This window comes from Gossypium hirsutum, chromosome A08, assembly GCF_007990345.1.
Source record: "Gossypium hirsutum isolate 1008001.06 chromosome A08, Gossypium_hirsutum_v2.1, whole genome shotgun sequence".
Taxonomy (NCBI): Eukaryota; Viridiplantae; Streptophyta; class Magnoliopsida; order Malvales; family Malvaceae; genus Gossypium; species Gossypium hirsutum.
In genome coordinates, this window is record NC_053431.1 from 18201235 (window position 1) to 18218876 (window position 17642).

Sequence of the window (17642 nt, forward strand, 5' to 3'; positions counted from 1 at the left end):
TATGATTTAATCCAATCTTTTCCTATTTTTTAGCTTTTGTCTTTTAATTTTAACTTTGTTTCAATTCGGTCCTTATATGAACGAAACCATTTTGGAGGAAGAGGAAACATTTTCCTTTTAGCCTCTCTATGTCATTCGCGTGTTCAGACCAGTCCCCCATTTTCCTTTTATTTATTTGCCCCAAATTTTGATTTTAAATTCAATATAGTCCTTTCCTGTTTATTTTTGCTATTCTATTCTATTTTTAATTAGTTTAATATTTTTCTCATTATACTTTCTTTTTGTATTAATTTATTTGTTTTATTATTACTACTAAATTAACTAGTATTCATAGTACTATTGTTATCATAATTATATATATATGTGTGTGTTTACCTAAAGTTATATATACATATTTTTATCTTATTTTTACTATCTATCTACTTATATACTTTGATACAATTTTTAAAACTATTTTACTTTTCTCTAGTCTTTTTTAGTCATTTTGCTATTTTATTTTTAAAGTTATTATTACCATTTTTTTATGTATTATTATTTGTATTATTGTTGTTATTATTATTCTTGATTTTATCATTAATACACTATTATTCTTCATTTTTATATTATTATTATCCTTGTTAACATATTTTATTATTTCATTTTTTATATTATCGTTATCATTAACATATTATTATTCTTATTACTATCGACATCATTTTATTTTGCCTTAAACTGATTCATATAGTATCTATTTTAAATAGTTTTATCATATATTGTTCTTAAATTGTTTATCTATTATTTGCTTTAAGCTGTCATGTGTATATTATTATCTAAATTGTTTTCTTATGTTACCTACTTTAAATTGCTTCATGATTTTTACTTTCTCTTTCCTTGATTATCAATATTGAAATGCTACATGTTACGTGTTTATTGCTATAGTCCATTTATTCCATGTTTCATTATAATTGCCCCATCTCATTTTATTTTGTAATCACATTATTTTTATCACAACATTTTTAAATGTGTATCTTTTAAAGACCTCGTTAAATTTGCCCTGAACTCATAAACAAAGGGAAGTTTTCAAAAAAGGAGCATTGTCCGATATTTGGGAGATTCGAGAAAACGTACCCCAACTTACAAGGATAGCCAAATATTTTTTAAAAAACATGATATTTTTATAATAAAGGCAATATTCCGTGTTTAGAGATTCTAGAGATCGTGCCCTAACGTGCTAGGTTTCGATTTTCTTCGTTTGTCCCAAATGACTGAATAACCTTTTGAAATTAAAACGCATGAATTTTGAAAATCAAAAGACTAGCTTATTCTCGAGGGTTTCAAATGTTGTGTCCTAACTTATTGGATGTGACATTTTATTACTTCGGGACAAGAGGGTCTTTAACACCTGTTTCGATTTACGCAAGCAAATTCTTCGTAAGAAATCAACATTAAAAAAGAGAGGATCGTATTTTTAATTCTTTTCGAGTTTTTAAATTTCAACATTAAGACATTAATTAATCAATTAGGTGCCAATTTTGGGCGTTACGAGGGTGCTAGTCCTTCCTCATACGTAACCGACTCCCGAACCCGTTTTCTCGAATTTCGTAGACCAAAATCGTTGTTTTAGTAAATCAAAATATTTTATTAAAATGACCAAATTTCTAGGAGATTCGATCACATCTAAGTAAAAAGGATTGGTGGCGACTCCCAATTTTCATTTTCTTTTCAAAATATAAAGTCGAATTTAACTTGATCGATAATGTTATACTCTAACAACTCAAATGATGCATATTTCACAAATTTCTGTGCAGCTTTGGCTTATACATATGTACAGATGGAGTAGAAAAATTAGATAGAGAGAGGCAAAATTGGGAGTGAATTCTTTCGTTGTCAATTAGCCAAAATAGTACTAATATTATTTCAGTACAACGTATAGTAGTACTACTACTAATCAAATTCCAGAAAATTATTCTCATTAATATTCTTGAAATTTATTCTATCCTATCAAAAGTTTCTGGGAAATAATAAACTAAAAATAAAAACTGAGTCAAAACAATTTTTAGGGAAGCCGTAATAAAATACAAGGAAACGAAATGCAGTGAAAAACTGGCCAATATTGTATTCATCAAAATTAATCAAGAAATTAACCATTTTTGGAGAAAAAAAAGAAGTAAAAAATATAGTATACCTTCAGCATTTTCTTTTGAAAAACATCAAAGATGAAAATATCACTGTTAATTAAATATATTATTTGTGTTGATTTGTATTTCTATTTGGCAATTTTTTTTCTGATATTCAATTTCAAACAAACAAGTTAGACCAAAGAAATCAAGCTAAAAATGAAATATATATATCTTGTTTCACAAAAAGGAGAATAGAGAAAGAACTTTCATCATTAGAATATATACAAAACTGACCAATTCTTACAAAGACAAAAAGTTCAGTGAACAATAAAAGCCATAGCTAAATAAGGAATAGAGATGGACAAAACTTGATGGAAACCCACATGCCATTGGCACCAGTGTGTTGTATAGAAAAGGTGATTAAGGTGTTGTAGGTTCACAGTTATGGTGAAGTGGGTCTGGTCCAGTTGGAACTTCTCTTTTCTCTTCTACAATCAGAACCGAACCTCCTCCCCTTAATCTATGCAACTGCTTATTCCTTTGAAGCTCCTATTTTTCCAATACATAAAAGGGTCAACTTTACCATATTTCTCAAAATCTGAAGAAAGTTATGGTTTTTCAAGTTTTCATGTAAAAGAAAGGCCTTTTTTTTTCAGTTTTTAGGATGGGTTTTTGTTTACCTGTGTGGCTGTGGAGGTCTCTTCTGCCATTGTTGTTTCTGCATGCCAAATTTGTTAAAGATGTCATTTTGACAAGCAAAAGAAGAAGAAAGATGAGAGAAAGAGAGAAGCTTACTGGTAGTGATGCGAGAAGAGGAATGGAGAAAAGGCATTAGAATTAGAATGATGAGAATCGTTTGGAAAGCCCTGAAGATGGACGCCATTCTTTGGAAGGAGCTTACAAATGATAAACCCTTTTGTATGCACTGAAACAGAGACCCAATGTGTAATATATGCATGACATGGATAAAAATGATAACCTAAATACCAAAAATATATAAAATAATATTCATTACAAGTCCTCTATTTTTATTTATTTTTACTTACTGATTTATGTGTCGTGTTTTATTTATTAGTGCGGTCTAAGATTATCAATACCCATATTAATAAATAAATATGGATAAAAGAATTATCAACCTCCTTATATTAAGAGTTAAATTATATTTTATTTTTTATTAAAAATAGGTAAATTAATCCCTATAAATTAGATCTAAAAACAAACTAATACTCCTATTAAAGATTACATCTATTTCTATTGTTAAAAAATGATCATTATATGTCAACATAAGGTACACGTGGCACGCCAAATATCACTGTCTTGTTGTTTTGTGAACCACACCATTTTTTAACAGTACGAAGAGATAAAATTTTTAATAAAAATGACAAATTTACTATTTAATCTAACATATAATGATTAATTTACTCATTTATTGAAGAGAGGGACCAAAATGCAATTTGACTATTAGTATGGAGGCGTCTATGGTACTTTATCTGTGATGTTTAAAAATACAATTGATTTATCTTATAATATGTTTAGGCTAAAATATGCTCCAAGTTCATGTACTTTTTATACATTTGTATTTTAGTCCTCTACTTTAATTTAAATTTAGCCTTTTTACTTTTTTTAAATTTAAAAACACAAATCTACTTGTTAACATCATTAAATTTTGTCTGTTAAAATCAAGTTTATTACAACACCGGGTTTTTTTTTACATAATTATTAAGTAAGTATCATTTTTTAATTCAAAATATAACATTAATAAATTTAATAGAAAATTTTTAATAATATTAATAATTAAATTTAAATTTTGAAACCTAAAAAAATAAAAAATAAATTTATAAAAGTAAATATAAAATTTCAAATGAGAGGATATAGTGGCAAATCTAGAGGGAGACTGGCATGGGTCCGGCCCCTTAAAATGTAAAATTGTTATTTAAGTCCTCAAATTTTTTAAAAAAATTTAAATTAGTAAAGGTAAAATTGTTCTTGGCCCCATAAAATTATAAAAATTTGATTTAATCCTTTAAAATTTATAAAGATATAAACTATAAAAAGTTAAAATTTCATTCAACTCTTAAAAGATTATTCTAACTTCACCCCTAAAAATATATTCTCGCAAGAGATGTAAAACAAGAGAAAAGAAGGGCGAGAATTAGTTGGAGTTGTTAATAGTTGTAAGTTGAGATCTAACCATCAAAATTCAAGCCCCGTGGAAGTTTCAAATTTATAATCAAATATTCACACATATAAATACATATACACTCCTAGCCATAAAAGGAGAAATAGAAGGGAGGGAGAGTTTAGTAGGTAATGAGATTATAAGCCATCTACACATACATGCTACCGTCACATATAAGATGGCAATGACTCACGATATGATGAATATTTTTAAAATCATTATCGTTTTATAAGTAGCATATTTTATTTTACTACTTATCTCGTTTTATGTTTTATTATAAATGTATAATCTTAAAATTTATTTTCACTTTTATAGACGCTAAATGCATTCATCTTCACCTTACTCCACTTTACTTCAATTTAATTGTTGCTATTTATCTTTAATTTTTTAATCTTTTTAAAATTAAGTGATTATTTAAACATAAAATATATAATTTTTTTATATTACATTATTACAATTTTACCCTTTTAATAGTTTACATATAGAAGAATAAAATAGTAAATTTATATAGTGGAGCGAGACAAGCAATTATTATAATTACTCCAAATCTACTATTCAAAAGAGAAAATTCATCATATCCTACATTGCATCCACTTTTCAAATAAAAAAAATTCACTATTCGAAATGAATCGGTTTGAATTTTCCCATATCTAATTACGGGGATAGACATTCTCTTATGATGACTGCAGCGGTATAATTAGGGGGTTGGCAGAGGTCTCAACTCCCCTAAAATAGAAAATTTTCTATTTAAGCTCTTTAATTTTTTTAAAAATTTTAAATTAATAAAGATAAAATTACAGTTTAATATTTCTAAAAATGATAAAAATTTAATTTAAACCTTTAAAAATTATAAAGATATAAACTATTTAAATAATAAAATTATATTTTTATTATTATTAAAATTAAAATTTAATTTCGGACCATAAAAGAATTTGCAGCGTTCCCCTGGGTGACTGGCGGCGTTACACTTGTTTTGCATTTGTCTGCCTTTGGCCAATCATTTGCAAACATACAGCTGTCTTTTCTTCCGCTAATGTATTGTAGTAATTAGTTGGTGCCCATTTCGTTGGACGGTTAGGGGTACATTGGAAAATTTTATTGGAATTTTAGCTCATGTTCAATAAAACAAAAATGAATGTCGAATCTATGAGTTTTTTTAATTAATAAGTGATTGTTTGTCTAATTTAGTATAAAAAAGAAATTGAGAATGTAGTGAATTAAATATTATACTGATTTAATACATTAAGATTTGATTAAATTAGTAGAAATAGTTTTTTATGTTTATTTTATTTTTATAAATGATTCTTAATTATAAATCAAGTTAATCTTTTTAGTACATAAAATTGGAGGAAGGGGATAACCATCACAGGATTTGAACATCTAGTATTTGAGGTTTCAACCAGAGATTTAATTAGTATTTATTTCTTAAAATGGTCATATATAAAATGAAAATACAATTGGTATAAATTTAAGGATAACAAATTTCTTGTAAAAAACAAGACATTTTCAAAAGAAACAACAAAAAAAAAATCATTCTCTTTGCCACAAACAAATCATGTGATGGTTAGAAATTATCAATTTAAATTAATTTGTTGCTAACTAATGTACTAAAACTTCTAGAAAAACAATACTCTTATCAAATATAGCGTTATGATTTTGGCACCTGATGAGTTAGTATTACAATTCAATCGAACACTAATTTAGATAAAAAAATTTAAATAAATCAAATTTAGGTAATAGAATAGTTAAATGCAAATAAGGTAATTCAACCATTTTTAACTATTTTTAAGGGTAAACTACACAGATGATCGTCTAACTTTTAACAGTTTTTATTTTAGACACTTGAAAAAAATTACAAAATAAACACTCACATTATATAGTTTGATCATTTTGATCACTCCCGTTAAAATTGCAAAGAGGGGCAGCTGTTACAGGCCAATTTTGACCCACCTAAACTTTAACCATAAAACCCAACCTAAATCAACAACCCTTACCCAAACCCCAATTACATTAGCCCATTTTAATCCAAACCCTAAACCCAGTATTAACATAAGCCCAAACTAACCCTAAACAGCCCAAATAAAAAACAAATAAAAAAAACGCTAGCCCCCTAGCTCGTTGGCGTCGCAACCACCCCCTGACCGTCTACCATGGCCACCTACTCCACCGCCCATGCCCATCCCCTGCAAGCAGTGACAAGAAAAGACAGAAAAAAAAGTAATAACAGTGTAAATGGCTATATAAGCCAATTCAAAGCCAAAATCAAGGGGGGCTTTTTTTTCTTTCTTTTTTCTTTCGGCTAGATCTATTTGGCCGTTTCTTTATCAATGCAAAAATAGTTTTTGACACACATACAAGCAGTGATCAAAAGAAAATAAAAAAAAAACACCAGAATAACATCAAATCGGGCAGCCAAAACGCTAGAGTTACAATCGAAACTTAAAGTGATTTTAAATTTATTTTCGTTTTGTTTATTTTCTCACACATACATATATAAAAAACACACATAAAAATAAAAAAAATAAAAAGGGTACCTTTTCGATTTTCTGGCTACCGCCAGCGCCCGACACGGCGGCGATCGACCGGTTCCTCGCTGGATCCTTGACTGGCAGAGAGAAAAGGAGAGAAAGATTTGTTTTTTTAAGAGAAATGGGAAAATGAAATTTTTTGTTAAAATTTTAACTTATATAGAAGGGTAAAACGACGTAGTTTCGATGGAGATTTGGAGACTACAAAACGGCGCCGTTTGGCCCTCAACCCGCGCAGGTGACCCGACCCATTATCAGGATCCGCGTGTTTTCATTTTTGGGGTTATTTGCGCAATCGGTCCTTCCGCATTTTCATATTTCACAATCAAGTTATATTTTGTTTATAAATTGGCCCTGAAATTTAATCCGATTTATACATTAGTCCCTCTCACTGCGCAGCGTTTTAATGGTTTGAAATATAGCGCTTTTGATCCCCCTTTGTTCTTGTGCGTGTTCAAATAAGTCCTTCTCTTTTGTTTTTATTTTAAAATCTATCCCGAGCTTTCTATTTTGTTTTCGATTTAATCCCTTTTTATCATTTTGATACTTTAATAATTAATTTTATCATTCTGTTTTTTATATTTATTATTATTATGTTATTTATTGTTATTATTACATTTTTATATATATAATATTTATATTATTACTATTATTATTATTATTAGCATTATTTTAGTTTCAATTAATACTTACGTGTGTATATATATATACTTTCATATATATTTATAGTTGTTTTTTTAATGTTACTTTTATTCTTAATATATATTATGTATACATATTTTAATACTATGTTAAGTATATATTTTTATTATGTATATGTATATTTTTCAATATTATGTTATTTAAATTATTTATATATCATCTTATGTATATATTCTTAAATACTATTATATATATTTTTTAATAGCATATTGTGTATATATTATTATTACTAATTATTATTATTGCTAGTATTGTTATTATTATTATTATTATATTAGTGTATATCTTATGTACATATATATATGTAGCGATGATTTTATTACTTTATTTTAATATTGTTATTATAGTAGCTTTTGTATTTTAATAGTATTATTATTTATTATTATTTTTTGTATATATTATCCATACTATCATTATTATATTATCACCACTATTACATTTATTACATTAGTATTATTATTGCAATCATTATATATCAATATTAGTATTATTGTGTGTTTTCATTATATATATGTCGTTTATATTTATAGTATTATTTTAATATTGTGTTTACTATATATATTTACCCTTTTTACTATTATTACCTATTATTTTATTTTTAATATTATTAAATTATTTTTTATATTCTTTTATTATTATTATTATCATTATTGACTTATATATACATATACATATATATTCTTTGTACATATCATTATTTTATATTATTGTTGTAAATATTTTTTTATATATATTTTATGTACGTCTCCTAATATTTTCTTTTATTGTAGATATTATTATTATTACATACTTTTATTATATGCATATATACATGTATTTTTATGTACATATTATTATTTTATATTATTATTACCAAATATATTATTTTTTCTTATTTTATTATTAGTACATGATTTGTTTTTATTTTCCTTTTTTCTTGTAAATAATCATTATTATTGTTATTCTAATATTTTAGTATTCCATGTTAATATTTTTCATTAATGATATTATTGTTTGTGTCGTTTATCTATTTTTAAATTCTCACTTTAGAAATATTTTTTTCACATGTTTTAATTAATTTCAAAAATAAGGCAATGTACCGATTTAACATTAAGCCATCGATTTCATCGCTATGTTGGGTGAAATTCGTCGGCTCGTGTTAGAAAACGGGACACCCTTTCTAAAAAATCGAAAACTAAAAATTCTCATTTTTCAATTGGATCACGAGTAAATGTCAAATTGAATTCGTACTTTTGAAAATCAAGACAACAGGAGTTTAATAAAGATACCAATTTTGGGCGTCGCGAGGGTGCTAATACCTTCCTCGTGCGTAACCGACTCCCGAACCCAATTTTACTTTGGTTTTTTGACGTAGACCTAAATTTGGCCTTCATTTTTGTTCAAGAATAAATTTTCTTTTCAAAAAAAGATTATTTATTAGGTGTCCGATCACACCTAGAAAAAAGATCGGTGGCGACTCCCTTTTTAATAAAATCGATAGTTGGTTTTCAAATTTCCAATAAATCGCCTCAATTAGCGATAAAAAGAAAAAAATTTTACGTCGCTACAATTCTAAGCTGCCATTCAAGCATATTTTTTTTGTTTTCCACCTAGGATATTAATATCCACCTTATTATTTTACATTCAAATAATTTATTTTCATTTTTGTCACTAAAAATCATTTAGAATTAATAGCCCTAAACTCTAACATTTGGGGGAACATATTGAATGCTGAAGCTTCTTTTGTCTGTTGCAGCAACGAAGAGTAGAAATCGGGAAGGGAAAACGCAAGGAAGGAACGGACGTATGGAAGAGTAGTCATCATCAATGGCAAGAAGTGAATAACCCAACATAATTACTGTTGTTGTTGTGGATTGCCAACTTCATGCTCAAAGGATGGCCCAAAGAGAAGGTTTTTTGGCTGCCAACAATATGGGTCTCGGTTTGGTCGTTCATGCCATTTATTTAGGTGATTTGATCCTCCCATGAATTATCAGGCTAGAATTGTTCTTGCTGGAATTTTGCGAAAAATTAAAGAGTAATTGAAATGGAGAATGATGGAGTGAATCATGTGGTTTGTTTGTGCATTGGCTTGTCCTTTTTTTTTTTGTTTTCTTTTTTCTTTTTTTTTGCTTATGAAGTGAAGATTAACAATTGAAATTTAACAAATAAATTATTTTAAATTAATAAAAAAAATACATTCAAAATATGTTTATGTCTTTACACATTTCAACCAGAAATGTGAAACAAGAGCGAAGAAAGGCAAGAATAAGCAGTTGGAATGATTCAAGCCCGATGGAACTTGGAAGTCATTCCTTTTCTAAATTTATAATTGGTATGGTTGGCGGCGTTACACTTGCTACGCATTTTTCTGCCTTTCACCTACCAATTGCAAACATACGGCTGTCTTTTCTTCCCATATTATACATTTGGAATTTTAGCACATATTATTACAGTCGTTGTTCAAGAAAAATAGGAATGTCGAATCTGAGTTTTTAAAGGTTAGTCTGTTTAGTTTAGTATTAGAAAAAGTGGAGCACTAAAAATTTTATAAAAATTAATTCAGAAAAGTACAATCAATTAGAGTTTCAAAATTGTCATAACCCGTTAAAGTGTTGCTAATGAATTTAAAATTTCACATATCGAAACGCGATTAGTCTTCACCTTTTTTCTTGTCTCATTAAAATGTGATTTTACTAATATTTCTGAAATTGAAAAAAAAAACCAATAAAATGGTTTGTCTTCATCTTCCTGAAAACCTAAAAACAAGTTTGATTTTTTTCCCCTTCCAATTAGTCTTGTGAAACAAAAACAACTAACAAACCCACTGTAATCCAAGAAACAAGAGTTTTTTTCATACCAATCATTCCTTCTTTTTGTATTGATTTAGCTGGGAATCACTATTGGGGTTAGAGTTATGTTTTGGGTTTATATTTTTATATGGTTGGTTTAAACAAATTTCTTCTCTCATTCAATTTTGGTTCAACTACTAGGAAAATGTCAGGATCTTCATCCTCAATTTGTAACCCTCGATCTCACCATATGTTGATGTAATCTACATATCATGGAGTAGTATGCGACAACAGTTTGAAGCGCCCAAGATGGACCACATGGAAGAGGCCGAATGTTGGGCATAGGTTCTATGGTTGCTCAAATTACAAATTTGTTGGCCGTGATTTCTTTCGTTGGCATGATGATCAAAGAGGCCAACAACCCTGATTTACGAGATGAAAAATATAATACCCTAAATTTGATTTAAAAATTATGGTCGAATCACGAAAGTCACATTAAAAATGTTGAAAACATTTACTTGTTGAATGCAACTAGGTTGCAGTTGTTTTTACGAAAATCTCTAAATTTAAATATCGACTAATTTTGTTTTTAAAAAATACTTATTAAAATATGAATATCTGAGAAGTTTATTATCATATCAAAATATCGTCTTAAATCATTTGAGCAAAGGTTTTCTAATATTTTTAATAGTTTCTTTAAAATGATATTTGATAAAAAATTTTAGCAGCAGACTTTTGAAAATATTTAAAAAATCACAAATTTATAAACTTGTTTAAAAGCAATTAAAAATCATAAATAATCTAAAGGATTTCAATAATTTCAAATATACGTGAATTCATCAATCATGCATGCATGGCAGTTTAAAATGGTAAAATAAAGAAACAACTCAATTATAAAGTCCAATGTCCCAAAGTCCAAAATAACATCCAAAAATAGTTCATAAACCTATTATTAAAAACATCCAACCGAGAGGCTCCTCCGAATGTCGAGTCCAAACCCTAAGTCCGTGTATTACCTAAAAGGTTATAAAACTAATGGGGTAAGCTTTTAAAGTTTAGTGTGGGTCTTATAACAAGTTAAATAACAATTAGTTATATAATAGTAAACACATACTCATCATATAACATAATCAAATTTGATGCACATGATCATGGCCGTGCAATTTTATAAAACAATTATGCAAGTTTTTATAAAACATCCTACCCATCACTGTTACACTCCAAAAAGAGTTCCCCAGAACTCGTCCATCTAAACACTCCAATGTGGATGAAGCCACCGATATTCCCAGACAAGCTGCCATGTAGGTTGTGGACGAAGCCACCAATTCTTCCTCCTTACAATATCCCACCCCATGTATGTGATATGGCCATAATGAACATATATAAACATTTTGCTCATTTCAAGATATCACTTGGCACATTGGGCATGTTGAAACATGCAAATTAGATAATATCATGTAGGGTATGTTTAACACGTGAATTAAATCTCAACTTCAATATTAGTGGCATGATTTATATATTATGCCTATCATATAATGTCATCATATCACACGTCATGAGAAATGGGAATATGCACATAATTTCACAACAATCATCAATCACATCAATTAACATATACGATCACTAAACGATCAGTTTGAGGGACTTACTAGAGTATCACCGTTTTTATGGATTTGGCATCCCTTTTTGAATACATAGTGTATTCTCAACATTTCATATTATGAAGATTTTTAATAAGGTTTCTATTATAAATAAATATATTTTATTTGGCAACAAATCTTATATATAATTTTTCTAGTAAGTTAACCCACACTTGATTGTAGATCCAAAGCAATACACCACTCTAAGAACGCCCACACTTGGATCTAATCAATAAGTTACCTACTTATCAACAAAAGTAATCTTTCATTAGGGAGGTTGTTTTAAACATTTTATGGCATAAGTCCATTTAACAACGCCCTGATCAACACTTACTTTTATAGAAATCAATTGAAATATGATATCATTCCCAACGTTAATGATTCTCTAGGTTAGTATCGATCGACCCTTCAACATAGAGTAGTATATGATATGTTAACATTTGAAGGAAAATATACTATGCCCTCTATATACATTCAGCCTAAAGGAAAAGAAGGGAGGAATGAGTGGTATTTTATTCCGCTACCATACTTACCCCAACTTTATTAAATCGAAAGGGATGTTGGATCACCGGGGTTTTAAGTCAAAGAGGGGATTGAGTCTAGAGAAAAATCACTTGAAAGAGTGAGTCAAGATACAACATAAAAGTTTAAAACTAAGGGAAATAGGGATATAGGATTTCGATTACTAAAAGGATGACAGAGATCAAAAAATGGCGAAGAAAAGAAAAGGAATCACCAATGCCGCGCAGTGGTGGCGATGGCAGTCCGACGAGAATTCGGTAGAGCGTTGAGAAAAATGAGTTTGAAAAATGTAGCGAAAAATAAATTTAAGGAAAACAGAGTTTTAAAAGTTTTTCCAAAACGAGATCTTGGTTGGGATATATAAAGTAATAAACAGTTAACCAAAATTGTACCTTTTTCATTCGTCTAGGATGAGCACTTCGACCAAGTAGTCTTTTCCGCTATCCTCAAGCTCATGTCTACCGAGTGCAGTCTTGCTTCGAATCAGAAAAAAAATTCACAAAAATTACCAGTGGGGTAATTTCGCAATTTCTCTAAACTTTTGGGTCAAGTTATAATTAGAAAAATATCTCTGGAAAATTCTGAAATAATTTCTTCAGAGAATTTTTTTCTCTACAATTTTCTCTTGAATTCAAGTGTGTGTAAAACAATGACCCAAGGCTCTATTTATATAGGGAGAGTTAAGGATGAGCATTCGATTGAATCGAATCAAAAATTTTTGAGTTAATCGAATTTTCGAATCTTATTCTATCATCCTAACTTAATTTGAAGTTTTCTCGAATCGAGTCGAGTGAGATGGAATTCGAATCGAATCGAATCGAATATATTTGTTCGAGTTAAATTTAAAAAAAATGACTTTAGTGTTGTTTATCTTTATGTAATTTTTCAAAAAAATATTTTTTCATACAACAAAAAATTGAAATAAATAAGTGAATAAATAAGTGAGTAATTAAGAAGAAGAAAAAGGAAGGAGGGTTTATTTTAGGGTTTTTTTGAGAAATATAGATTTTAGGGTTTGAATTGAATGAAAATGGGGAGAAGAAGAAAAATAATTTGGGATTTGGAATTTGTTGGGGGAGGAATTGGGATTTGGGAAAATAAATCTTTGGGGCTTGGGCAGACAGGCTTGGGGAAATGAAAAATATAAAATGTTTGGGCTTGGGGAAATTGGGTTTAAGTAAAAGCCTAAAATTTTAAAAAAATTTAAAATATATAGTTTATATTCGGTTTTTCGAATTCGAAAATTTAACTCAACTCGAACTCAAAATTCAAAAAAAAATCGAGTTGATTCGATTAACTTGATTCGAATAATTCGAAATTCAATTTTTTTTTTGATTTTTTCGAATCGAATCGAATTTTGCTCACCCCTAGGGAGACTTTAGAGAGTTCAATTATAATTAAACTTAATCACTTTCATATTAAATTAATATAATATTTATCAAGATAAATATTAGATTAAATTTAATTTAAATCTTATTAAAATAATAAAATATTTACCTACAAGATAAACATTAAATTAAATTTAATATTAAGATAATCACTTTAATATTAAATTAATAAAATACTATTAAGATAAGTATTAAATTTAATTTAATATTAAACAATTAAATTATTAAAATAATATTATTTTTGAAATAGTTAATCTGAAATCAAATTCTCTGTTAGTCCCAGTAGGAGTGTAACTCTTCCATTGCTTAACCATCGAAAACCAATTGTCGTCAGCCACTGGGACACCGCCGTCACAGCTGCTGGTACCGTTGTGTATGGTGATGCAGGTGCAACACCTTTACGACAGCCTAAGCTTGTTCAGTTACTATCGGTTCGGTCCGGGTCAGTGACTATCCAATAAGTCTAGTCCATCCACCAGCTGGACTATTGGCCTGGTTTCATATATTGTGTAACAGCCCAATTTTCATTGGTGTCAGAAACAGTGATTCGAGATCACTAAATCCGACGAGTGAGTTTGAAAATCTAATAAATTAATATTTATGAGTCAAGTGTGATTTTAGAAATATTCTTGAATTAGTGAATTTTTTGATTTAAAAGAATTTATTAGGTAAATTAGGTCGAAAATGAGGTACTAAGACCTCGATTTCATAAATCGAGACGTAAATATTTTTATAAATATTTACGGATCGAGTTTTAGTGAGTTAGTATTAGAGTTTTGTTAGAAAATTTTTACATTTTGATAGTTAATTAATTAAAAAAGACTAAATTGAAAAATGTGTAAAATTTGTTAAAGTGATTAAATAGCTTAAGTGATGAATAAGAGAGGACCAAAAGGACAATTAAACCCCTATTAAAAGGCTGAAACAACATGTGCAAGAAAAAAAATCAGGAAATTGAGTGAAATAAAGGCAAAATTGGAAATTTAACAAATTAACAAAATAAAACAATGACCAAATTAAAATTTCTAGATAGCTCTTCACTTTTCTTCAGCCAAAAACTCCATAGGAGAAGGTTTTAAGCTGATTTATTTATTTTACTACATGTAAGTTCAATTCTTGTTCTTTTCTTGAGATTTTTATGTTTTTGAGACTTTTACAACTAGGTCCAACTATATGTTTTGTTTTTGATTTCATGGGCAATTTTAAAAATTACCATTGATGAGCGCTGGAAGTTTATGATGAATTAATATGGATTTGAAGCTTTAATTTTATTATATGATGATTTTATCAAGTGATTGTAATAGAAATTGATTTTTAGGACTAAATTGTGAAAAGGTTATGAACTAGGGTTTGATGCTGAAATTCTGAATCTTAAAGGATGTGAAATAACCTATAATATTTAGGTAAAGTGTTAATTGAGAAAAAATAGCTCAATTGATGGGTTAATTGATCAGGGACTAAATTGTAAAAATTGTAAAATTTGAGGTAAATATGTAATTTCAAAAATTGAAGGGCATAAATTGTGAAGTGAATTATAATTGAACTAGATGCTGATGAATGATTATTTTTATATTATAGATCAAGAGCCAGAAGATAAATGTGGAAAAGAGAAATTAACAGATTAGTCCCTGAATTTTTACAACTTGTACAATCTACCCTAGGTAAGTTTATATGGTTGAAATTTCATGAAAATTGTTGATTTAATAATGATATAATGTATTATTTCATATCTTTGTTATTGATTTATGATTATTGTAATAATATGAAAATCGAATTGAATGTTCAAATTAAGTGAAACGCAGGATTGAGTACAATCGTTCCATGACAAAAGCCGATTGATGGATAAGACCATGGTTGGACCATGTCAATGTTTAAATATAAGATCAAATCTAGGCTATGGCATTTTAGTGAAAAGACCATAACTGGGTTGTGGCACTGTGAACGTAAGACCATGGTTGAACTATGGTAGTATATGTATAAGTGTAAGAACGTAGTTGGGCTATGGCATCCTGATTGTAACACCCCAAACCCGGCCCAGACGTTATGACCGGATCCGACATGCCACACCGAAGCGTTCAAAACATTTTATATTGTTGATCCAGAAAAACTTACTTAGTGTTTTAAAAGATAATATCATTATAGGTTAAAGTGAATGGAAGCTGTGTACCAGGTAGGAAACCGGAAAAGAGGTGGTGAGTCCATCGGACTGGTTAAGTGCCAAGCTCCCTTCGGATCCAATCCTAGTCATACATACCGCCATTGTCACACCTTAACGTCATGGATATTTCTAGGAAACCGATTTGATTAAGTCATTTTTAGGAAAAGTGATTAATTTTGGAAAATACTTTCATTGCGGAAGCTTTGCTTGTTATCGTGTTATTTTGAAATCAATTGTTGTTTTTGAAAACGCGCCCTAAAGCTATCCAATTTCAACAGTTAAAATAAGTAATACCTATCTTAGTAATACATATTAAAATCATCAAAAATAATTAAGCGACCTTATTACAACTTAAAACCCAAATCATAAAAATAAAATAAAAGATGTCCAATTCACCGGAAGAAAACAGGAATTTGCAGAACGTGTGGCCACTCTGAATTCCCTCACAGCTCCAAGCCCACTATGGTTGGGGTTTACCTACGTGGATGAAAAATAAGGGGTGAGTTTGGGAAAACTCAGTGTGTAAAATAACCCAACCATAGTCTAAATCAGCTCAACCCACAGAAACAAAATAAGTTTGCCTTAGCCCAGAACAGAAATTCAGAATAAAGCCCATAGGCCCATAACAGAACAGAACAGATATTACATGTTTATGCAGAAACCCAACCCAGATTCATCCATAACACCCCCGTACCAGCCTTACACCATGTGGGGAGACTACTCGACCCACCCAACCGCTACACACCACAGAAATCGCAGCGAGGCTGCCAGATATTGTGACGAAGTCACCAGATACAGATATTGTGGCAGAGCCACCAGAACAGATATATGTGGCAGAGCCACCAGATCAGATAATTGTGGCATAGCCACCAGGACAGATATATGTGGCAGAGCCACCAGATTAGATAATTGTGGCATAGCCACCAGGACGCTTCCTCCATAGTATAACCCAAGTCCCCATGCAACTGATATATAATCATGGCATACATCATACAGAATCAGATTGTCATGCTTTTCAGTCAAAAGTAACCCTAGGGGTATAATGGTAATTTTGCATACATAGGGGTATTCAAGTAATTTAACTATTCTTAAGGTTTTCATACATAACATATCCATTTACGTATGATCAGAAACACTTACCGCGTTTTCTTAAAAATTTGGGTCCGTTGGCCTATTATCCCGTTTTTGGCCCATTAAGCCCAAAAATATCGAAATGCATAGAATCGCGCACTCTGCAGTCTTATCACTTTAATTTACCATATACATCAAACTATTAATCTCATGAGCATTCACACACTTGCAAGATCTCAAAATACCGTCTTTTCAGCATTTCGGCATTTCGGCTTGTGCCGATCTAGTCTATAAGAGGGTGTTAGTTACACACCTGTTTGCGACGATATGCTGACGAGATCCACACACGAACCGCCTACAATTGGATTACTAACTCGTTAATCTAACTATTCAAATACAAACTACGTATTAACCCCTTACAATATTCGGCCAACCACACCTACAGATCATAGTAAGCTTATAAGAAATCAATAAGCAACTCATTAACAAATTTTTGTCAATGTTTACCACATAATCATAATTTCACTGCAAGCTGTCTTCCTGAGCAACAGTCACTAAATTATTTATAACTGGAGCTACGAAAC

At 29.5% G+C, this 17642-nt stretch overlaps 1 protein-coding gene across 1 annotated transcript; it reads right to left on the minus strand.

Moving 5' to 3' along the window:
* Window positions 1–2336: 2336 nt before the first annotated feature.
* LOC121204527 (CLAVATA3/ESR (CLE)-related protein 40) lies at window positions 2337–3025 on the minus strand. The gene is made up of 3 exons (XM_041074520.1): window positions 2895–3025; window positions 2780–2817; window positions 2337–2648 (listed from the first exon to the last, which is right to left on the minus strand). Exons 1-3 carry the CDS (start codon window positions 2980–2982, stop codon window positions 2520–2522), a joined length of 255 nt encoding a protein of 84 aa, XP_040930454.1. The 5' UTR covers window positions 2983–3025; the 3' UTR covers window positions 2337–2519.
* Between the last annotated feature and the right edge of the window lie 14617 nt (window positions 3026–17642).